This window comes from Mchenga conophoros, linkage group LG8, assembly GCF_057382185.1.
Source record: "Mchenga conophoros isolate Kocher_MC1m ecotype Shallow Benthic linkage group LG8, M_conophoros_male_GT1.1, whole genome shotgun sequence".
NCBI classification, from domain to species: domain Eukaryota; kingdom Metazoa; phylum Chordata; class Actinopteri; order Cichliformes; family Cichlidae; genus Mchenga; species Mchenga conophoros.
In genome coordinates this window covers 25407734-25432715 of record NC_140533.1, presented here as the reverse complement: position 1 = coordinate 25432715, position 24982 = coordinate 25407734, and the positions used below count along the sequence as shown (strand labels likewise).

The 24982-nt window shown below is 39.5% G+C and overlaps 1 protein-coding gene across 3 annotated transcripts; it reads right to left on the bottom strand.

Moving 5' to 3' along the window:
- Positions 1-3962: 3962 nt before the first annotated feature.
- On the bottom strand, positions 3963-9943 carry sost (sclerostin). 3 transcript variants are annotated; one of them, XM_085285217.1, is made up of 3 exons: positions 9914-9943; positions 8527-8792; positions 3963-5994 (listed from the first exon to the last, which is right to left on the bottom strand). In XM_085285217.1, the coding sequence occupies exons 2-3, from the start codon at positions 8789-8791 to the stop codon at positions 5585-5587; spliced, it is 675 nt and encodes a 224-aa protein (XP_085141343.1). In that variant the 5' UTR covers position 8792; positions 9914-9943; the 3' UTR covers positions 3963-5584. The 3 variants fall into 3 exon arrangements, with proteins under 3 accessions (XP_085141343.1, XP_085141341.1, XP_085141342.1); XM_085285215.1 differs by lacking the exon at positions 9914-9943 and adding an exon at positions 9695-9762; XM_085285216.1 differs by lacking the exon at positions 9914-9943 and adding an exon at positions 8902-8924.
- Positions 9944-24982: the final 15039 nt, after the last annotated feature.

The window sequence follows — 24982 nt, the reverse complement described above, 5'->3', positions numbered from 1 at the left end:
GGGATCTGGTGACTGTGGAGGCCGTTTGAGTACAATTACTCAATGTCATGTTCAAGAAACCAGTTTGATTTGAGCTTTGTGACATGATGCATTATCCTGTTAAAAGCAGTCATCAGAAGATGGGCACATTGTGGCTATAAATGGACGTAACTGGCTGATTAGGTATTTGCATTAGTGAGCTGCTGAACAGGTGTGCCTAATGAATATATTCCTCATTACGATTCAAACAACCTGTTGAGATGTACAAATGCTCTCAACTTTCCTTACATCTTCACTCATGTGCTACATCCCCATTGAAAAATTTGAATTATATAACTTCTGTACAGTTTTCGGCCCCTTTGGTGGACCTTGTGCTTGACAACTGTGTCCTGGAACAAGATGTGAATGTAATGTACGTCCACACGTACCCGGGTATCTATGCGTTTGCACCTTTCGTTCACACGTAAACGGCGTTTTCGGTCACTGAAAACTGAGATTTTTAAAAACGCCTGCCAGGGTGGATATTTTCGAAAACTCCGTTTTTGCATTTACGTGTGGACGAGAAAAACGGAGAAAACGCAGCGTCAAAGGTGTGTGCCTTTTTTTGACGTCACACTGTGCGCCATGTTATTGTTTCGGTGAAATTAATTTCTACAATGGGGACTTAGACAAAATACTGTTACTGTTAATTGTACTCTCTGCAGTGTTTAAATGCTTACATATACACACAGTTACTGTCCCTCCACACATACGACTCGTTTCTGCTTCTATGCCCCATCTTTGTTTACTATTTCCCACCGAGGCTTCTAGATTTCTGATTGGCCAACATTTCTACACGGTTATGATTATATCGCTACCTGTTGCTTTGGCATGTTCCTAGCAGTGTTTTCCTTCATTTTTGCGTTTATGTGTGGACGGGATTATTTTTTAAAACGATAACGGAAAATCTCAGTTTTCAAAAATACCCGCGTACGTGTGGACGTAGCCTAAGACAGATTTGGAAAGTGCTGCTAACTGTGTTATGAACAAATATGACAGCAGTTTAACAAGTAAACAATACGTGAAATAACTTCTGCTTCAGAGAACTTGCTGTTTTTGAGTGACTGTAAAAAGATTTTATTACTGTGTAATGTAGCGACATCGATAATTGAAGTACTAACACTGAATCTGTGATTTGGCACGTTTTAGTAAAAATGGCATTTTGAATGAATCACTTTAAGGGATTTTCTTTATTCTCCACAAGTTGTTTCTAAAAATACTTTTTATTCTCCTTTGTACTTTTACCTTCCTCTCCTCGCATTCTCACACCAGGAATAGCGGTGCAAAAATTCATAACAACTTTTCTAAATTTTGCACACTTTGCAAAGCCATCCACAGGACGAGATTGGACCCATGTCTCGGGCCCGGTCTGGCTCCTGGGCCCTATGTTTGACATCCCTGCCATAGTGCAATCATATCATTTATTCACCCACATTTGGACAAAGGAAGTCGGTAATCATTTGCTGTGGCCTGTGTGTCAGTTCTATAAATATTCCTTATAGAGGCCATGACTCAACTAGGAACTGTTTGTGAACTCTTGCTGTTGTGTGTACCGAACTGAATCCAGTTCTTACACTCGTAACAGAGGAGGGACCCTCAGGGACTTCTGCACCTGGTATTCAAAACTTCACCGATGACACTTGCGCCGGGGCCTGACCGAAGCGTCGTACACTTGCATCGCTTGCTGAACATAAATCATGTTTGGCTTCTCATGCACCTCTGTATTTCCCAGGTCTGTATGGGTTACTTGCAGGTCGCTGTGTGTGCAAGCGGTAACGCGGGGCAGATGCTTTGTCACCATCGATATATTTATATACTGTTTATATACAATTCTTAAGGATGTGTTATTGAATTTCTTAGGAAACTTTTCCATGCTAGTTGCCTGGCATGGCATATCTCTCCTGGAAAAGAGCGCTTGGAAATGACATAATGACAGCACATTATAGATGATGTAGTGAAATTTAATATCTACTGTTCTGCCTTGGCACAACTGAGGACAAGTTCTCAGTCACAGTTACCACAGTGATTTTCTGTTTTGTGTTTGCACTTAAGTTTATTTGGCCATTTAAGGGAGCTCTTGTGCTGCCAATTAAAAATAAATACTTCATTTAGGCTGGCTAGATTTTCAATGCTTGCATTGCATAAGTGCAAAGATTCGGTGAGCTTGGGTAGTATTGCTGGCAAGTTTGGATGGGCTACGACAAGTGTCCATTAAAAGCTCGCAGCACATCGAGCTCAGAGCCTCGAGGGAAGAGAGGTGGAGAGGAATAATGTTGAATGACGGCTATAGCCACCCGCACACACAGAGAAGCGTTGGTGTTGTGACTGAGATGTCGAGAATGTCTTCTTTTGTAAAGTTGTGCAGACAAGCAAACCTCAACTTCTTAAGCGCCTGAATTTCTTTCCACACACAGCAAAGCATGTACGCTCAGAGAGAACACTTTAACCTTCAATATTCAGCATTTATTTATATCATATTGTAGCACATAGAAGAGGAAGAAGTGTTATGTTTTTGTAAATTTACAGTATTTTTCTTGATTTATACATTCTCCTGTCATTAAAGCTGTATTTTTCATTTGTGCAGCGGTCTTTGCAGCTTACACCTCAATGTCAGATGTTAGATTCAACAGGGTTTTTTTTAACTGCTGCTCTGAAAAGAATTTGAGACCAACTCAGGACAACTAAATCTGAAGAAAAACAGCAGCTATTAAAGGTTCGGGACACCAGCGGTTTGGTTTTTGTGGTTCGGTTGAGGACATTAAAACAAACATATCCTCGTTAGCAATCGCAGCAAGTTGATGTATGATGCTACTGAAAATTTGCTTATGTAGGCTCTCTTGTCACAGCTGCACAGTAACACGTGGGCAGTTTTTGTCTGGGAATATTTGAAGACTATGATTCCACGCCCTTGATTTGAGTCACTGCCAGTATAAATTACTTAGTGCCCAATAATGCTAACCTCTGTAAACAGAGTCTGTATATGATTGTGTAGGATATTTAGGCTGGTCTTAACATTTTTGACACCGGGAGGTTTCTGGTGTTTAGTCCAAGGGGAGTAGTATGTGCTGAATAACTGTCAGCTATAGTCTTATGAAGATTTTGCTTTCCATGTTAATCTGTAACAAAAAATGATAATAATGAGAAGACAGAAAAAAAAAGCCTCTGACTACTAAGGAAAACTGGTTATTATCCTTTAAATATGCAGACTATTTGTGAGGTTCCCAGTTTGCAGCTGTTCAGCAAGCATATTAATGTGAGACATGTTTGATACATTATTTTCAAGATAATAAAGGAATAGATGTTACCAATTGTTTTGTGATTTTATACAGAAATATCAGAAATCCAATCAAAAGATTCTAAAATGTTCAGTGTTACTGTTTGTTTCTTGCTAAGTACCCAAGTTACCTAAATCTATATTCTGGAAATTGAAAAAAAAAAAGGCTTCTTTGGGGGGAAAATTAACTTTATGTGAGTGTTTGGGGTTTTTTTTTCCAAGACTTGGGAAGGCCACTGCAGGGCTCAAGGCTATCCCAGGCCTAATTCTATGTGTCAGTTTACAGTCTTTACTATCCTGTTTAATACAGGCTAAAATCGCATAATAGCTTATTGTAGAACTTGTTAACAGAGTGTTAAAAGGTGGGTTTAGTGTACTTATTGGATATGACAGTTAAAGACTTTTTATAGAGATTGCTTAACTGGTATTAAAATGCTTAAGATTAATGATTTGAGTGCCTTTGAATACATGCTCAAAGATATCCAAGAAACCTGCTGTGCTCAAGTACCAGCCTTCACTTTTGCAAAGGGAGTTGACAAATGCATTCATATCTGCTTGCAAAGTCTTTGTTATAGCCTGCAAGTCATTTATTATATACTACTTATGAATGAGAGCAAGCTGACACGTTGCCAGTTAACACCTTGGAAGACAAATGATACCAAAAAAGCCGTTTCTTTCAAATATATCTGGCTTTACTTTATTCATGTACTGTACAGTTTTTCACTTCCAAAGTCTTTATTATACTATATGACAATAATGGCTATCATTTACTACAAAAGGTTGCATAAATAATTTAAATGTAGAAATAAAAAATAAATATGTAGTTCATTCTTTTTTTTTTTTTTATAACAGTCCTTCGTTGTGTCTGTAGAAAAACGGCCTTTCCTGCTTCTCTGTAACACCTTGTCATGTGAGGGCAGAAGACCACACAGGTATGATATGTACAATCACGCTCTGCATCGCAGCTCTCGGCTAACATAACAAGCCCCTTCCAGTTGCTCTTTCAAACACACAGTTGGAAAAAGAAGCAAACATAGTCAGCATAGACTGGACAACCAAATCAGAAAGCAGTTTGAGCAGAGCTGACAATATGTGGAAACACTGACTATTCTTCATGAGTTCAGGAGGAAGGAGCTCGCTCTGTCGGCAGTGACACACTGGGTTCCTCTTCCTTGCTGGATTTAATCATAAAAACCCAATTATTGTTTTTATTGTGTTATTTTTATTCCTATCTTTCCTGACTGAGCTATTTACAGATTGAGAGCGGAGAGGAGTGGAGGTGTCTTGCAACCAGCAGGCTAATACGGCAGATGGATTTTGGCTCGCTCACTGCTCTGTTTGGCCCGTTGCAAAAGAATTCCAGTGTGGGTGTGCTGGAGAGCGCTTTGCCCCTAGGTAACAACACAACCACGCACATTTTCTGATGCCTCCTACACACCATGTGCACTTTTTTGTGTGTGATTCCAGCAAACAGGAACCGGCTATGACGACAGGAAGAGGCTTTTTTTATGACTCAAATCCCAGCACAGGAATGGGCTCATTTAGTGATTAAGAGGAGCCACAGGAAGGCCCGGTGCCCGTGTGGTGTTAGTGCTGCTTTCTCCTCTACTTCTCTGTTTCTTTGCGTGTACTTGTGGGGAAAGCACTACCGTAACTGACAGGGCTGGTCAGGGCTTCAGCAGCGTGGAGAGTGCTGTAGGTCTGTCCTGATGAGTGAGGCCTTTAGCGGGCTGTCAAAGAACTGCCTGGACCGCAGTATAGACCAGGGCCTCTCAAAACCTGTCAACATGCCTCCATCAGAGACCCCAGAACTGCCGCCTTCTCCTCTCCACACACAGCTGAAAGGAGATGGATTACAACCACTCTGGAGCAAAGATACACCTTTTTTCAGCTTTTAACAGAGCTGCACCGAGCGTAGGTCTGCATCTGCTGGATGTTTGTACAGATGGGTCTGAAACCTCGGGGAGGAGTTCTTATTTTTCATAAAGAAAAGCTGTTGGAGTGGAAGTCTGAGCTGTTGGGGTTATCAAACACCATTCATCTTCATGGCAAGCCCTGGCACTGACTCATTTTGTCATGCAAAAAAGCCAAGTTCACAAATATGCAGACAGGTGGCTGAACAATATATGGACTGACGACTTAAATCAGTCCAGCATTTTAGCTTATGGATTTGCAGTCTTTGAAATTGTATCTCCTCGCTATTTGAAGGAGATATGTTGGTTGATGTGTTGTGTAACGTGTGCGTGAGTATGAGTATATCTGTCCTCTGTCCCGGGATGCCAAGGGGGAGGATCAATATGAGTTCCCCGTCAAAGGCGTGTTGTTCTTGCTCCGATCTTGAGGCAAACGACTGTGCTTCTTGCTGCGTTGCGTCTTAGGGACCTCCTTGGCCACCGACTGGTTGTGATGCGGCCTAAAACGCTTGCACTTGCAGGAGGTGACCACGCGGATTTTGTACGTCCGAGTGTTGCTGTTGGGACACTGCAGCTGGACCCTGCGTGTCCGGGAGTGCGCCGGGATGCAGCGGTAGTCTGAGGCGCTGCTTCTCCACCACTTGCCACGGAGGATGGAGTTCGGCATGAGGTGCGCCGGCAGGCACTGACCCGAGCACACCAGCTCTCGGATAGGCTTGGCACTGCGGCAAGAGCCGTCGGTGATGTAACGGGTCGAACGCAGCTCCCTGCAGCTCACCTCCGAGGCACCTGGGTTGAAGAGAGGAGATAACAGTTAACACTCATGGATCGAGTCCAGAACAAACACGCACAGTGCTGCGGACTTTCTGCAGGGCGACTGCAGCTGTGTCTTATTTCAGTGTGTGATCATTTGCCTCGGTCTGTTTCTGACTTCACGTGTGGCGTTATTTATGTGAAAAACAAACAACGTAAGGCCAATAAAGTCTGAACCGGAGGCAGCGTTACATTTCAGCTCCGACATGTTACGAGACACAAAAGAGCAGCTGAAAAATCCACTTTTCTAAATTCAGCCTAATACAGTAATTTTTTACTTTTAACTGGAGGCTTAAGCCAATGAGATCAGAGTTTCTGAATTTGATTTATGGTCTGATCATTAGCTGACAACTGGGCCTGACGAAGAAATCCAGCTGGCAGCAATCAGCTGATAGCAAATCCAGACCAGAGGGCCATTAAAAAGCTCAATCAAACCGAACGGAGGTTTGGTCTGGAAGGAAAAAGCTGGCATTCACCGTTGGCCCTCAGGAAATGTATGTGGTGATGGAAGAGTAAATAGCTGTCTGGTTATTTTAAGGCAGCGCTACAACTGTACACTTCTGAATAAACTGGACATCTGCCAGGCTGATTCGAGACAGCACACTCAGGCTGTAATCCTATATTTCAGCTGCAGCTTTTTAACAGCCGTACGCATGAGTTATTGTCCTGTGTTTCTTTTTCTTTTTTCTTACAAGCTGCATGTTCAAAAAAAAGGGAAAACGAGGAGGCAAAAGAACTGTTGGTTAAGAAATGATACACTCGGAGAAGGATCTGTTTTCCTCTGTGGCTTTCTTTGCAAAAAGGGCTGAACAAAGGATTTATGTGAGGTGACTTCCTTTTTTTCCCTCCTCACGAGAACATGATCTAGCGTTATTCTGCGGCTGCTGGTGAAGGCGACCGCAGAAGTATACAACGCCTACAGCGTACACCGGGTGGCGGTTTGCACCAGTTACCACCATATGCCAAAACAGACAGGTTGTCTTATTTATGAAGCACCAGGATGTGTTTTAATCCAGCATAACATTTTCAATTCTCCACCCTGGTTTTAAAATTACTAATTAGCCTGAAATTTTCATGATTACACACTAGACTACTGTAGAGTTGCGTGAGCTGTTCTTTTCCCTCAGCTGTGGGAGACAAGCCTCTGGGGAAGACTGGAGGGAGGCCAGGCAGTGGTCACAGCCTCTTTTGTGACCCCACAGGGGAAGGGATAATTTGAGAATTAAGATATGGCTGAAGAAAATAATCCAGGAGAGTTCTGCCTCCATAAACTGCACATTCACTGTAAAAGCAAGAGATGCATTTTCCATCCTTGCTAATAACGAATAAATTCCTGTTAAATGAGATCTTCTGGAGCTGTTGCTTGGCGTGTGATTTTTTTTTTTCCTTTTTTTTTTTACCCTTTAAGACAACAAAATCAGTCACATTAACTCTCCTCGACTTAATAATCACTTCTTGTCAGCTGTTGCTCTTCTAATCTAATCAATCACCTCCTCTGATCTCCAAATCAAGGGGCCATAATTGAACAAAAATGTTGCACCACCCATCTCGAATCCATGAGACCAAGCATGAGATTATCCTGCATGCGCCACTTAATCAGAACACACAACCGTTACCGGCCACAGGTGGGAATCATTGTCAAAGGCAGTGTTGCATTTAAAAAGCAATTTCTAACCCCCCCAAAGACATCTCCCCGAAGAGCAAACTGTGGGCTTTTTTCTGTTTGGGAGACATGTTGTTGCAATCAAATAGTTATGGTGGAAGTAGAGCTTGACTAATAGTATAAAGAGAGAAGGAAACAACCTGGAAGACAATGTGAAAAAGCCCCGATGTCTCACTGAATGCTGTGTGTAGGGGAAGAAACCACAGGAATGTGCGTCTGCGCCGCTCTCATCACCCTCACCTCTGGATTAAACCAGATCTTTTACACTCTTCTTAATCAGGGAATTGATGTGATAATGAAGCCACATTAATTTGGAGAGCCTACATTTTCCACATACACTGAATATTTTTGACACAAGATTTTAAATTGTTGTTTTAAGCCAGAGAAAAAGTTGAATTAAAGTTTAAAATTCTTAAATGTGGAAAATATAACGAGAAGTAAACTTTCCTAATTTATATCACATTTTTGTGTATTAAGTAAAGGTTGGGTGTACAGCGCAGTTGGGTCCACGTTTATTCTTTATAAACGTGCACTAATTGGAAATGGGGACCTAAAATCAAATAAATAAGCATTTATGCTCCTTCCTGCTTGTTCTCATACAAGCTGGGAATAGGTTTTAGGCGATAAACCCGAAAGTTTTCTAAATTTAAGCCTTTTAATGAGTTTTTATAAAGCTCTGACGGATGGTTAATTTTACGCACAGGAGCCTCCAATTAAGAGATCAAATTAAATCACTTCAGCATTTAAACTTTAAGCATTGCGTCGATTTACTTACTGATCTTTACCGTTTAATTCTTGTAAAATTAAATATTTAACATTTGCTCTGTCATCTTTATCATACTTACTGTAGGAAACTGCGTTTGCCGCCCGTCCGCCGTTTTTTGCCCTGTTATTCATAGCGTTGCTGTTGTTGTTGTTGTTGTTGTTGTTATTGTTGCTGTTGGACGGCTGTAGTATTGCCTCCAGCGGCGTCCGCGTATTTTCTCTACGTTCTGGTAAAATCTCCGTGCCATCATTTTTTAAGACCTTCCATCCCTTCACAGCGGTGCAGCATCCCTGGAGCAGCAGGAAAGCCGAACTGGAGACGAGGAGGGCCACAGACACCTGCATGCTTGTCGGTCAGCAGGAATAAATCACACAAGGAGATTTAAAAAAATAAAATAAAATAAAAAAATATTAGTTAAAATTTAAAAAACACACACACACATACACACACATACACAAGAGATGTCCTTCTGAACAGGCTGATCACTTGCACTCTCAACGCAAGAGGCGAATGCGGTATTTAAGCCCTGCGCAAGTTTTCGTCAGGGCTGACAATTAGACGCTTACACAAAGTGGGAGGGATTGAACCTGGCTGAGAGATTCATTGAGAAAGGAGGAGGGGAGAGGTTTGGATGAATGCGCAGAGAGAGGAGAGAGCAGGAGAGGAATAACAGAGAGAGGAGAGACAAGAAGAAAAGTAATAGAAAACTGAGAAGATCAAGGAAGAAGAGACCGCAGTGAAGGAAAATACAGATATGAGCAGGAGTGCTTCCATTATTTATTTACTTATTTTTAAAATAGTTATTCAGAATATTTGATCAGAAATAAAAAGAGTGTAGAGGATATTAGCGAAGATTTCCAGGCTTGTGTGCAGCCTTATGCCTTCACACAGTACATGTGTTTTATATGAAAAGTGTCTGCACAAGTGCCTGAAAATCATTTTGTCAAATATTTAGACCCTTTATTGAAGTAAAAGCCATAATCTTACAGCTAATGTGTTTTGGGTCAATGTGTTTTGGCCATTTAGAGCAACAGTGTGGTGATATTTCCATCTACACGCAATAAAAGTAACATTTTCTTCTTTTTTTGATCTTTAAATGCTTCACAGTACTCATTATGCTATTCAATCATAAAAATTGATTCATTAATGTACATGTCATTTTAATCACCTTTACATACAAAATAATAAGTAACCAGACTGCATTGGTCAGTTAAATGCTTGAATAAAATTCTGAAGTTATGCTCTACCACTTATCCATGTCCTTATCCACTGGTGTTGGGGATTATAAGTCGAATAATTCTGGGCTGGTGAGATGAAACTGAAAAAGGAGAAGAGAGGGAAAGGTCAAAGGAGAGTGGAGGAAATGGGAGTAAAAAGAGGTAAAATAAGGGGGATGAACGCCAAAGGAAAGGGTTGAAAGGACAGAGAAATAAAAAGAGAGAGAGAGATACTGGAGAGGAGCTTACTTATGTCGGAGAGTGTTGAGTGAGGCAGCTCATCTGCACATCGCTCTGTGCCGCTGTTGTTGTTACTGGATTTAAGTGCACCGGTGCATCTTCTCCTCCCCCTTCTTTAACAACTTCCGCAGCATTACGTGTCTCAAAAAGCATCTTTTTTTTTTCAAGGGGGTTTATTTTGGACTGCATCGCAGGGTGCAACTTGTTCCACTGCTGCTGCAAACATGCGCCACACGCACTCCTCCCGAGACACGTTTTTATCCTGTCTTTGACTCAAGGCTACACAAATTAATCATTTGATCCTTCAAATTAATTACCCATCATTACACTTCTCAGCAGAGACACTTAATATAACGAGATGTGAAAATCTAAAAACGTATGAGCACATCAACATGTGTTCTGAGCACAATTTAAATGTTTGCCATGACAATCCAATATTCCATATCCACATATCTGTTTTAAATGAAATGTTATAGACTGTGAGTTCTTGGCACCCCTCATATCCCAGTGATTTGATGAGTGCTGACAGATGGAGGCTCTTCCATTCAAACACTGCCCTCTTGAGGGAGACTAAACAAGTTTTGCATGACACTGTCTGGCTCTACTGATGGGTACAGGCATGCAGATCTTTGGTTTTTATCTCTTAAACTCTAAAGTGGTTCTCTCGGTCAGTATTGCATCACTCTAACCGCTCATTGAGGCACCGATGTGCTTCCATAATCATACACACCCCCCTCATTGTCTTTCTAGTTTTACACAAGCCTCAAATGAGGGTTTGAAGCTTTGGCCAACTGGCCCATCCATCACAATTTAAAGTGGTGAACATAATGGGGATAAGATTAAATGACATTTATTGTTAAGGAGTTTTGAATAACATCATCCAGTCAAAAACATTTTCTTCTGAAGAGCAAGTAACAACAGAGCTTTTCATCATTTCTAAAAGCCTCGTATAGGGGCCACTCTTCTTGAGTGTCAAATCCAATTATCTTTCAAATTTGCATTTTCAGTCCAGCCTTTAGGAGCATAACAGTCCTTTCTTGTGTTAACGTCCCTGCATCGACTGTAGGTATGTACTAGTGTTGTTTTACAGCTGCTACTTGATTTGATGGAATTAAAAAAAATGTCAAATGTTGGTTTAGAGAGAACAAGTTTTTTTTCTTGGGGCTAAAACCAAATCTGCATTAAAAGTGAAGTAAAAAAAAACACAACACAGCAAAAACACTGAGCAGAAATGAAGATAAGAACATGGAACTTTCAAACAACAAGAGAAAACAGTCTTCAAATGGGGTTTGCGAGCCCTGAATATTAATTGTAGTTAAAAAGACTTAAAAAGCACCTGGATCTGTAACTCTGTTGTTCACAATAGTGAAGCTGCTCCTTAAGCAATAATCACGTCAGAGCTGAAAAACACTTTTTACTTTCAAAAAAGTACATAAAGAGAAATTTTGATACCTTCTGTGCAACCGCAGTACAGCTTCAAACATCAGGACACATTGCTGTGAAAACACAAAACAGTTTTTGCAGTAATTTAGCATTTTTTGTGCGTGTGTGCGGATAAATACTGTAATTGTTGACCGCCTGCTCATCTGAGCTTAACAGAACGACTCAAGTCATTCAACTCATTAATGTAGAAGTGTTGTTATGCCTGTTTTAGGTATGTCGTGTTTAGATTATGATCGTTGTGGATGTGTGGTTTGTGTGGTCCTAGCTAACAAAGGGCTATCAACACAAAGACTCCTGAAGCAATTCATCATGTCCAGACAGTGTTGTTCTAAAAGTCGGCTGTTCAAATGTTCTGTAAAGTATTATTCACATGACTGTTTGATGTGATGATGGGAAACTGCACAAAAGCTGATGTCAATACATAGTTTAAGAAGGAAAAGAAACTTGTTCAACAGCCATAATCTTACATTTTTATCTTTTTTTATCAGACAATATGATAAATTTACCACCTATTTGCACCAACTAACCTCAACTTTTTTGAGTGCATATAGTGCATTTCATATAGATGCATATTTGCCAGTAAAAACACAGTTATGCACTGGCTATCTCATGTGTTTGCATGGTTTCTGTTATAATTTATGATATTCATAACATGTAGGAGTTTATTCTATAAAACCCTTTTAGACTGAATGTATTTTCAGTGCATTTAAATAATATATATTTTATATTTTGGCATCTAAATGCCCCCAAAATATCAAGTGACCCAAAGATAAATTCAGAATAAAAAGTGCTGGGATCATTTTTATGATTGTTGAAATAAATTAAAATGTACAAAAATCAAAAGCTGTTGAGATGCCTACATTTTCTGTAATTTTGCCAAAATGTGTAAGTAGAGGAAATATTTATGGCATAACCATAAATATTGATAAAAAGTGATAGTGACACATTTAACACATAAAGAGCAACACTGCAGTGGTATTTCTGGCCATTTCCAATTTTCACTTACATTTTCATCTTTGCTGTTAAAATGCAGCACTATATTTAGCAGCTGTTTGGTGCTATCAGAAACTAAAATTCACACTTTAAAAGCGGGAAAAAATTGTTGTTCATTTTTAAAATGTAATTTATTTAAAACATGGTTTTACTTCTTAAGTGCAAACTTGTAAGAATTGGTCGAATTAATAAAAATGAGTTTGCCACACTTGGGCTAAACAGTGTTTTTATCCATGCATCCATTTTTTCTCCAGCTTATTTAATTCCGGTTCAAGGTGGAACTTGAGCGTATCCCAGCTGTCATAGGGCGACAGGTCAGGTAAATGCTCTAGTCTGTTGTACAGAGGGGCAAACAACCATTCACATTCCAGCCTAATGTGCATGTCTTTGGACTGTGGGAGGAAGTTGGAGCACCTGAAGAGAATCTACGCAGGTGCAGGGAGAACGTGAACACTTGCTTGGACGAGGCTAAGCACTGCGCCGCCATGCCGCCAAGGTGCAATGTGTAATATAGGAGTCTTCTACTGGCTACAACGGATAGAGTATAAAACTTTATTGCACTGAAGTTTGCATCAAATTCAAAGTGTTCGCTTTTTCCCAAAAACTGCAGATTGGCAGCAAGAACAACGTGAAATCTGATGAACAAGAGTATTGTGAAAGATGCTAACAGGGGAGTTTGGCAGACCTGTGCCAAAAATAAAAAAATTTGAACCAGAGGGTGATCTTTTGCAATGGTATCCATTGGTAATATAATATAATTACAGGTAAGAACTCTGTATTGGAGTATCATGTTTTGCCCCAGCACCGACGCTGCTTCTTTTGTAACATTTATGAATTTTGACATCAAGCATGATTCTCATTTTATAATCCAAGGGGTTCTAAAGTAGACCGAGCAGACAGCCTTGTCTTCCTATTGTGTGTAACCCTCCAGCTCTGAGGCTGTGCCAGATTTTTTTTTCCTAGTGGGGGATTGATGGTCCTACTGTCTACACTAAGCCAACTCTGATTACAGACTTCTCGCCGACATTGCGACGGATGCCAGTCACAGTCTCAATTTAGACCACTCTGGGTTTCTTTATAGAGCCCTTGGGCCCCAGCACAGTGTTTTTATCATGATAACAGTACAATGAGGCCCAAATAACAATCAGATGCTCACCAGATTGCAAGAACGCCTCCAGCAATGCAGAGCGTGGTGGAGAGTAATTTTTATGGAAATGAAGAAAAACTGTGTTTTTAGTTCATAAACAAACTGTTGCAGCTCCTTGTGCCCAGTGTTTGGTAATGTGATTCACTGTGCATGCTTCTTAACTGCTTTCTCACCAAGTTTAGAAGGAAATTTGTCATTTCCGCAACACAATTACGGGCCAGTGATAGCAAAGAAGGGCTGTGTCACCTGTTTGCCACCCTCACTGAGGGTTTGACTGAGGGAATTATTCATCATGTGTCCACAACAATTATGCAAAGTAGGTCAAAATTTGGCTGCTTGGCTTCCCTCATCTACAACCTCAAAGATATTACACTCGGGTCTTTGTGGGCGTGTAGAGGTTTCAAGGATTCAAAGAGCTTTACACATGTTTACATGAGGTGGAATGAAATTACGTGCACACAGTCCCAGAAATCAAGAAAAACAGTGTTTCTTTTTTCCTGATGAAAATGCTGGTAAACTATCAACTTTGTCCCAGCAATTTATTAAAAAGTCAAATTCACCATGCTCACTTTGTGACTACGACTGCATCATATTATCCGAATGATCTGCAGCCACTCATTTGGAAAAGAAAAGAGGTTTTCATACCTTGAGACTAAGTAAGGATTGATATTCAGCGTTGTTTTGATGCCGACTGAAACACATCTTTTATATAAACTCACTAGCCACTTTGTTATCTCTTTAAATTTTTGTCTTAGCAAACAGCTCATTAGTCAATCAAATAGCAGCAACTTCACATCATCAAGATGAATTGCTGGAGCTCAAATTGCGCATGAGAATGGGGAAGTGAGGTGACTTATTTGACTTTAAATTTTCAGTTTAATTCACTTTTACTTATAAATCACCGATTCACAACAGATGCCTCAAAGTGTTTTATATAGGCTAGAGATCTTACGGTATTAGAAATAAACCACAAAGTGCACAAAGAGAAGAGAGCAAGGAGAGAAATGACAAAAGACTAGAGTTTAACAATGACTAATGATTAAATGCAGTAGTGAAATACACTGTTAAAAAAAAATCCCAGAAAAACAGTAATATTCCGGCAGCTGGGGCGCCAAAATAATACCATGAAATAACAGAAAATAACTTTCCCATAAAAATACGGTTATTTTCAGTAATGACAATACAGTTTGTTGCCCTAATTTTACATGGGATTTTGCCTTTTCCAAGTGCTTTTAAACATTAAATTAGGAACATTTTAATGTGATCAAACAATGAAATTACCTATAAACAAGGTCAATGAATTTGGCAATATGAATAATAATACTTAAATGTACAGAAATATACAGTTAACAGTTGGTTTAAATAATAATGGATTGCATGCCCTGGGACAGACTGACAGAGGCGAGGCTGCCATATCGCACCATCGGCCCCTCTGGCCATCACTAGTAGGCTGTAGGTGAAGTGTCTTGACCAAGGACACAACGACCGAGACTGTCCGAGCTGGGGCTCACACCGTCAACCTTCTGATTACAAGGCGAACTGCCAACTCTTGAGCCACGATCGCCCTAAATAGCAATAATAGTAATAATTATTTGATGTAAACAAAGTTTATAGGAATCATGTTATATATTTTTCCATAGCACTACATTTGAATTTAACAGTTCAATCCTTCACATAACGGACAAATATTTGTGCAATCATGATACATTTGTGAATGTATTTTAACAATCTAAATATGCATATGTACAGACAAATACATTTAAAAAACAAGGAAATTATGTTTTATTACATTACAGTGATTTTACATTAATTTACATTTGAAATGTGAAATCACATTCTATTGATGTAAATTTAATGATATTCTAGAAGAACAGAACAAAACTGTAAAATACACAGTAAAATACTTTTATATTAGGACTTTTTCTTACAGTGTATAAACACAAAGAGAGTGAGACGTAAGTGAAGAAGAAATGCTCAATGCATCATGGGAAACCTCGCAGCAGCGCAAGCCTATTGCAGCATAACTAAGGGATGGTTCAGGGTCACCTGATTTAGTCCAAACTATAAGTTTTGTCAAAAAGAAACGTTTTAAGCCTAAACTTCAAAGTAAAGAGAGTGCCTGTCTCCTGAATCCAAACAAGAAGCTGGTTCCATTTCAGCTTGTCTGTGGTCTGCTGCTTCTGACAGGAGTGACTGTAGGAGCCGCTCCGCACAAAGGCTCACCAAAATAGAAGAAGAAGAAAATAGGACAATGGAAGATTGGTGGTGAGTCTCCATTATAGGGTCAGAATCCGGCGTAAACAACATGAAAGCATGGCTCCATCCTGCCTTGTATCAACTTTTCAGTCTGGAGTTGATGTAGTGGATATGTTCTTGGCACACTTTGAGCCCCTTAGGACCGACTGAGCATCGTCGAAACACAACAGCCTATCTTGATGGACAGTGTATCTATCTTCTGATGGCTGGCTTTGTGAAAGTACAACACTGAGATAAACAATGTACTACTGGTTGGTGGAATTTATTCAAACATTTCTCAAGTTTCTCAAGACTCACAGTTTAAGCTTACCACATCAAATACAATATAATTGCTTTCATAAAACACAAGAATCTCAAAACAAGATAAGAAATGTATCACAATCTGCTGACAATGTAACGTGCTAACAAACACATATATTTATGCTGTCTGCTATTAAACAAATGCGCTGGTTTGTTCTCTTTAGATGTGGATCAGTGATAAATACACTGATGTTTCTCCGTGGTTTAAAACATTCCTGAACGTTATCCCACTTGAAACGCTGTCATACTCTGTATATCTAAGAACAAATTGGACCGATTCCTGCTTACAAAATCAAGAGTGCACGAATGTATCATTTGTGACATAACAAATCTGAGCGCAGATAAAGTTACAGAGCAGACCTCTCTGGAACATCTGCGATCATACATATGCAGATATTTATCAGTGTGTCCAAGTGTTTTTGCATTTCAGATATCGATCATATTTACATTTCAAGAAGCTGCACATCTGGATACATTTAGCTCTGTTTTTAAATAGACTACGTGAACCATTACCGATCTACGTTTAATGTCACCGCGTGATTCGTTTCCACTTTAAAATCAGTTGCGGTTTATGAGAGCAGCTTTCGCAACTAATAATGATGCAGATTTTATGAATAATGTAGAGCTACGAGACAAAGCCTCTTAACCCTTCGGAGTTAGTTGGATTTCTGCACTTACTCATAAAATTTGGCCTGATTCTCATCTAAATCACAAATACAGATACAATCTGACTAAATTAATAACATACAAGGTTGTGCTTTTCATGTATTAGCTGTACTTTTCATGTCTTTATTGAACACAGTCAGTGATTCCTCAAAGTGTAGACAGGAAAACATATGTGAAGTCACAAGAAGTGAAGTTTCCTTTAGCTGCTTGTGAGACTTGCGCAAAAAGATTGAGGAATTTTGGGTTAGTCATCGCTACAAAACTGTTTCAGCTCATCAATGTTTCTGGGATGTCTTGATTGAAATGCTCCCTCCAGCTCCAGCCAGAGCATCCCAATTGTTTTAATGCCAGGACTTTCTAACTTGGCCCTCTCTTGTTCAGTTATCTATGTTCTCTTGTGCTGTGGATCTTCGCGTTGAATCAGCCAACCTTAAGCTTCAGCTTCTGCTGCCCTAATATTTTCCAGATTTTTGAAGCTATTGTTCTCTTTTTGACTGCAAAGTGCTCAAACCAACTCCGAACTATGTTGGTGTCCGCTTCATTTTCCGTAACATGTCCTTCTCTATCTCCTCTGTCCTCCTGCCTGTGAAGGACAGAGGAAAGAAGTCTGTCAATGGAGCTATAACTGAAGATGGCAGGTGTATTGGAAAGAGTTTTTTCTTACTGGAAATTTTTTTTTACCCACAGTTCTTAACGACATTGCTTCAGTTCACTGAGGCTTTCAGGCATTCATTCTCCCACAGCTCTCTTAAGGTCCCAGCATTTCGGCTGAGCTGAGGTCTCAACTCTGATTGGACCACCGAAACACTTTATTTTTTTCATTTTCAGCCATTCTTTCCTGGATTTGTTGATGTGGTTAAGGCAGCGGTCCGCAACCTGTTCTGCGCCACGGACCAGTTTATGTCCGACAATATTTTCACGGTCTTTAAGGTGTCGCGGACAAATACAACAAAATAAAACCAGTACCGGTTCCAAAAAAAAGAAGATTTATTCATTCGTTTTTTTTCAAACATGGTGTTGAACATTATGCTTTGGTCTCATATGTCTACAGGATGTTGTTCCAGAAGTCTTGTGGTTTGTTCACATGTAACTTTTTAAACCTACAATCTTGTTTTTAAAGAGGCTTTCTCCTGGCAACCCTTTACAACAGTCTTTTTCCAATTTTCTTATTATGAACTCTAACTTTCAAATTGCAAATTTAGGCCTGTAGAGTTTGACATGTAGCTCTTGAGCTTTTTGCAGTTTCTCTGCGTTTTGCATGTCTGACCTTAGGGTGACGGATGTGTTGAATATTTTCTACTTGTGAATTATCTTTCTCAGTGCTGAAATATGGACTTTAGATTGTTTGGGAATAGCCTTATAGTCCTTCCCAGATTAATGATCAGCAACAACTGCTTCTCTAAGATCATTACTGATATTTTTTCACCCTTGCTGATAAGTTAGTCAAGTGCATTTGATTAGTAGTGTTTGCTTGATACTCACCCTGGAAGCAGTAGGGGTGGATTTTGTTTTTCACATAACTGTATCTGCTGTATTTTTGCTTAGCTTTTGTTAAATAAATGATTACAAAGTGTTATACATTATATGCTGTTTTTCATCTTAGGTTATATTTATCTAATTTTAACATTTGATAAGGACCAGATCATTTTTCAATATGTCCTTGAGAACTTGAGAATTTTTTTCACATGATATATTACACTATATTAAACATTACTTTACAACGTCAGCTACTGTCACCAGTTTTGTACTGGTAACAGTAGTTCAATAAGGAGAGATCATTAAAAAGAAATTAACATGATTTATTGACGTACAGACATTAGATAAAGGTATGTGGCGGTTAGACTCCGATGGCCCGTCTCGGTGTAACGGAACCCCAGCGGTCACAGGGATTAGAGCAGGACCCCTCAGAGTCGCTGTTGGTGGAGACAAAGATGGAGGCTTGAATGGAGCCACAATGAGTTATGGGGAGGAGGTGGGTAGCACGAAGACGTCTGCAAAGGAGAACGATAGATGCGCAGGTTTATAGTACGCGGCGTGAATGCTGATTGGCCTGAACAAGGCCAAGAGAAAGATGATTGGAATAGACCAGTGATGTCACAAACAGCTGACAGTGTGGGAAAGCGGAAGTGATGTGAAGCATAACTGGCAACACCATAGTTATTGAACTTACACATGAGCTTCATAAAGTTGGGATAAGGTTTTGAAACTAGTGTGCAGTCCTTTGTTTCAACCCTTCGAAATACAGCAGCTGACATCTTTGCCTAAAAGAATCTTGATTCCAACTTTTTACCAAATTTTTGTCCCAGATCTGTTTTTAGAGAGCAGTGGTGTCCTTCCATTAACATCGCTTTTACTAGTGTTTTTCCTATAGTAGACACATACTGACAGATTTTAAGTAGATTTACCCTTGGTAGGCTTTCCCACCTCTTTGAGTAGTGCATATTGTCCTCTTGTTGCAACAAGAGTTGTAACAAAGTTACTACTGTCATCCATTTGTAAAGAGTTAAAGTAGGGAAACAGTGAAAACCTGAGTTTATAGTAATGCTTGTGTAGTCTTTGCCAATGTTGTGCTTCTCTATAACATTTCTTGTAAGGTTCTTTAAAAGTAGTGTGATTCACTCATTGTTCACCCCAATGAGGCTTTCTTGAGAAAAGCTGATTTCATCAGTAACTTGACTTGTAAGAGATTTATGGGGAGGGACACCTTCAGACTTCCGTTCTCATCTCCTAATTGAAACAAATTAGTTTTGGAGAACTTTCTAACGCAAAGGTTCATTTCCTTTTCCCGCCTGGGCTGTGAGCGATTACTGTGTTCAATGAAGATGAGAAGAGAAGTACAGCTGTTTATGTTTTATTAGCTTAGTCAGATTATATTACTCAGTAAATGCGACTTAGATAAAGATCAGACCACATTTTATGAGTAGTCAGCGCAGAAATATCAGTCATTCCAAACTGAACCAATCTTACTATCAGAACTCCCTTAATTTTAAATTAAGCCGAGGATACTGAAATGACAATGTCGCTGGGGTAAAGTGCTCAAAAACAACTCTGTGCTTGCACTTTGCATTTTCATTGCTCTCATCGTTTAAACACGTGTAAATAATTAAAAAATCATTCATGACAACAAAGACTTATTCACGGCTCAAAATGATAAATTGCTGTAAACTGACCTTGGACTCCTTTGAAAGTGTTTTGTTAGTGAGGGTGGCTCTGCTCAGCATCACTTTGTGTACATCACTGTACATCAGAGCCACTCCTCTCAGCGCTTTCCGACAACCCGGACAATTGATTTATCTGCTCTACCTTTAGTTTTTTCCAAGCCATATTGCTACAATGTCCTACAATGAAAAAAATATATCATAGAAAGATATTAAACAAGAAATTTGCCTTTTTTTTTATAAGATGAGAGAGAGCGAGAGGAATCTGTTGTCCACTTGCAGCCATGATTGGTTACTTCAGTAGAGCAGGAGGTCACCACGAGGTGACTGACTGCTCCAGGCGAGCTCTAAGATAAGCCTTTAAGTCCAAAGTGGAATTCTTCTTCCTCACTGATCTTTTATGTGGTTTCCACGCAGGAACACGGGACATTTAACCCTGGCTGTTATAAATCAGACTCCAGCCATTTCCATTGTTTGCCTTTTCAGAGAATCATCAAAATAGAAAGTGCAGCCTTGAAGCCAAGACGTAGGAACTGTGGGAACTAGTCTGGCTGGACCTCGGAGACCACACAAAACTGGTTGCTAACCACTGTGAGCCTCTCAGCGCACCGCTTGCCACTGGCACGCTGCCTGCCGGCCAACCACAGGTACTATTCTTAGCAGCAAGAGAAATTACCCAACAAATTATTCACTACACATGGTAGACCACTATCTCCCTGTGTGAGTCTCTTTTTGTGTCACACATGAACACAGTTGTTGTCAGTGTCATGAGCTTTAGCTGTCAACCAGCTGAGGTTATTTTTGGGCCAGATTTTGACCAGGAGGCAACTTTATTACTCCAGAATTTAAGGAGCTCTGCATAACTTCAGGAAACCATTGTTATTAAAGGCAGCCACAGCCTTCAAATGGATGACAGTAATTACTGTGCAACTCCTCACTGCACACCACCTGCAGGCTGGCATTGGAAACAACAGTGATGAGACATACACAAGACTGTCCTGCACTATTACGATGCACTGCTGTATGTATGTATTTCATGAATGTTGTGGACCAGCTGAGAGTGAGAGAGATTGACATTGACTTGAAATTAACAAAGCTTCTAATGTCAGATGCATATTGGCTAGTAAAAACACAGCTCAATAACCCACCTGTTAACGTAGAAAAACAAAGCTAGTTATACAGCTTTCTTTTGTGCCATTACATCACATACTGATGGCTGAAATGAACACATAAACAAATAATATAGTAATACACTGAGTTAGTTTTACACTACCTGGTGAAGTCATTTAGCAAGATTTAATGTGATTTTGATCGTAGATGGGGAATAGAGGATAGTGTGTGCATGCAAGATATCTTATAATTTAGCAAACCTTATCTAGTCAAGAACATGTTTTGCTACATAAGACATTTTGCAGTTAACAGCCATGTTAGTGTTAGCTAACACTGACCAGAAGAGCAAAAGTCAGCTGCATTGTGATCCAGAAAAGAACTAATGTTACCTACATGAATGATGTTGAGCTGATTTGACACTTGTCAAATTGGCATTTAGGCGTCTTTTGGCCAACATTATTTTGGCTTCTAATGTGGATATATTTCTTGATACTAAACATACCATGCTAACCCTAACTTGCTGACTTGCTAGCGTTTTAAACTCTCTTTGTTTTGTTACTCTAATATGTGTGACTGACTTCACAGACAGGGTCGCCCAAATAACTGTGGCTGTGGTGAATGGATATGAATAAATAAATCTACTTATTCGTAGATTTATTTTATTTAAATAAATCTATTTATTTTTCTTTTTTTCTTTTTTTTTCTTTTTTTACATTTTTCAAATATTATTCTTTTTAATTGAACTACAGATTTACAGTAATTCTTTTCATTGCTGGACTATTTTGTTTTGTGATGTTGCATTTTTTGGGCTGAGTGGTTTGGGCTGCTGGGAATATTTCCTCTCAGTTTTTTTGTTGTTGTTTTTTGTCAGAACCTAATAAAATGTATGCTAAAAATATCAGCCAAAACATAATTCTGGTCAAAGTAGTTCTGCCAAACACTGAAACTTCAAAGAAAGAAAAACAGAGAGAGACATTAATTACCTATACCTGTCCTTATAAAGGAAGAGACACTTTCTAACACTACCTACATAAGAAAGTACCAAATTTGAAAATTGTACAAGGTCAGGTAGTTTCAAGGGAAAAATTGGATTTTGTGTTTTCCTTTGTGCTATTCATATTATGTGTACATGTACTGAGGGTGAGTGCATGAGTTACACTGACATAAGATCAAGTTTTTATGTCAGTGTAGGACAACCATTACTGTTGTCATTGTTTTTCTCTATTCCCTAAATTGCCAAACCCTTCCCTTTCTTGCTTTTTTGGATCTAAACGTGTAGTTTCTTAGGAAACCTGCATCCGATTGTGTTTCACATGGCTGAAGAACACAAAAACTATATAAATACATTTGTTTTGAAGGATCTGTTATATCCACAGAAAATACAACCCTTTGTTTACAAGGTGGTTACTCTTCCTTGATTGACAACATCAACTTTGCTGTGTTAAATTAAATGTGCATGTTCACCAGCCTGTATTACTGGTGTCTTTTTCAAAGGCACTATGAGTCAGAACCCATATTGCACCTTCCCTTCAATCTAAACTGTATAGTATAAAAGAGCAGTGCTATAAAATCTCTAACTATAACCTGTGGAGTAGTCAGAGAAGCACGGACTGTAATTAACACAGCAGCTATTGTCATAGAGATAAAGGACTGTTGTCTCTGCAATGATTACAGTGCACTGTCTTAACATATAAAAGCTACCATAAGTCCTAACCAGAAATGGTTTGTGTATATGTATGTACAGCATTACATGCTGGGAGTCATTTTTAACCTGTCATAGGGAAAACCCTCACTGTAGGCAATACATTTACACAAGTTTAACCCAATAGTTGAATCCTCAAAGCCAGCATTTTTGTCCATGTTCTGTGGAGCGTTGAGTGCTAAGTTACCTGGTTAGGAAGTGGTGTCCATTTATAAATGGACACCACTTTATAAATGGACTGGTTGTTCTGCGCTCACAGACGGGACAGACAGCGCGCAGCAATGTGCCTGATGACGTTTAAAAGATGCCAAAGCACTTCAAAGACCGAAAAAGATGGGGGGGATGGCTTTACCAAACTTTATGTTCTATTATTGGGCATGTAATATTCGTATTCTCAGGTATTGGCTACAGGGGGAAGACACGAATAATGCCCCGGCCTGGCTCAGTTTGGAGACTTCTTCCTGTGTCTCAGCCTCTTTACCAGCCCTGATTTATGCCCAAAAGCAGCCTTCGAGTACAGGCTCTTATAATAACTCTATTGTCAAAGTTACCTTGAAAATATGGTATCAATTTCGTCGTTATTTTAAGTTGACCTTTTTTCCCCTTCAATCACCCATCTTGAAAAATCCCTCTTTTCAGCCTTCGTTAGCTGATGGTGCTTTTTATTTGTGGGCCTCTTTGGGTATCAGGTCTTTTTCTGATCTGTACATTCAGAATACATTTGCCTCCTTTGAACAGCTCTCATTGAAATTTGGCCTTCCAAAAAGTCACTTTTTTCGCTATTTACAAATCCGGAGTTTTGTTAAGGAGAAATCCTCTCAGTTCCCATCTAGACCTTCTTATCATGACTTTGATAACCTTCTATTGCCTCCGCCCTCATTACAGGGCCTGATCTCCTGTTTGTATGGGAGAATATGTTCCTTTGACAACTCTTCAATCTCGGCTATTAAATTGGCATGGGAGCAGGATCTGGGGTGTGTGATTCAGGATGACTCTTGGGATAAAATTCTTTACCGGGTCCATGGCTCCTCATTCTGTGCCAAACATGGGCTGATTCAATGTAAGATTCTGCACCGTGTACATTGGACTAAGGCCAGACTAGCTCAAATATACCCCAATCTTAGCCCTGACTGCGACCGTTGTCATCAAACACCTGCCTCTTTAATGCATATGTTTTGGTCATGTTCATCCCTCAAACAATACTGGATTAATATTTTCTTGATTTTATCTAAGATCATCCAGCTAACCCTCCAACCTGTACCCTTAACTGCTTTGTTTGGGGTTCTTCCTGATTCAGTTGCCTTGCCGACGCCTCAAGCGGATCTGGTCGCATTTCTCACCTTATTGGCAAGACGCAGAATATTGCTATGTTGGAAGTCCCCTTCTGCCCCATCCTGGGAAATCTGGATCAGAGACGTTCTGCATTTTAGCAAACTCGAAAAGATTAAATTCACCCTGCGCGGGTCTACGGCCAAATTTTTTAAGACCTGGCAACCCTTTTTTGATCATGTTCAGACTTTGCGGTCTCGCAATGCTCCCAATTAGCCAGCTCAGACTCTATCATATTTTATTTTTTCTTATCTTATGTTCAAGTAAGAGGCCTAAGTTTAAGTATATGGATTCTATTGTGCCTGCGTTCTATGATGGTATTTATTTAACTACTTTATACATATTTCTTTTCTCTAACAGAATTGATTTATCCCTATAACTAAGTTGACCATTTATCATGTGTGGGGTTTTTTTTGTTTTTTGTTTTTTTGTTTGTTTTTTTTGTTTGTTTGTGTGTTTTGGTTTTTATGTGTCTGTGTGGAGGTGGGGGTTTTGGATACTCTCCACATCTCCCTTGTACACTCAGGAACTGTTGTCTTGTACCCTAGGGTTTGTTACTAGTATTATTAGATTGGATTTTTTCCTTTTTCTGTTTGTACACCCACTGGTACTGCTATAATTATGAGGTGGGAGTGTATGTCTTATATTGCTTTATGTTCTTTAAAAAGAAAACGGCATATTGTTCAATTTGTCTTTTGTAAAAGTCGATGCAAAAACTTTAATAAAAATATCGGGGGAAAAAAAAAAAAAAAAAAGATGCCAAAGCACAAGTGCAGCTTTTCACACAAACTGCAAAAGAAATTTCCCTCGAACCGTCCTGGTACTGGTAATTTTTTTATACAGATGAGCCCTTATTTCTGTACCATTATTTAATTCCAGAGGTTTTTAAGTTATTTTTTTGCACTTGTTGACTCATAAAAGCCTATATGACATTTTTTTATTTCACCATTCATTAACCGCACATAGAAGGCATC

Bases quoted from the DNA above. Each gene is read 5' to 3' on its own strand.
- sost (XM_085285215.1), bottom strand. The intron at 5,995-8,526 runs GTAAGTATGATA...TCTTCAACCCAG, and splicing joins GGCAAACGCAGTTTCCTACA to GTGCCTCGGAGGTGAGCTGC.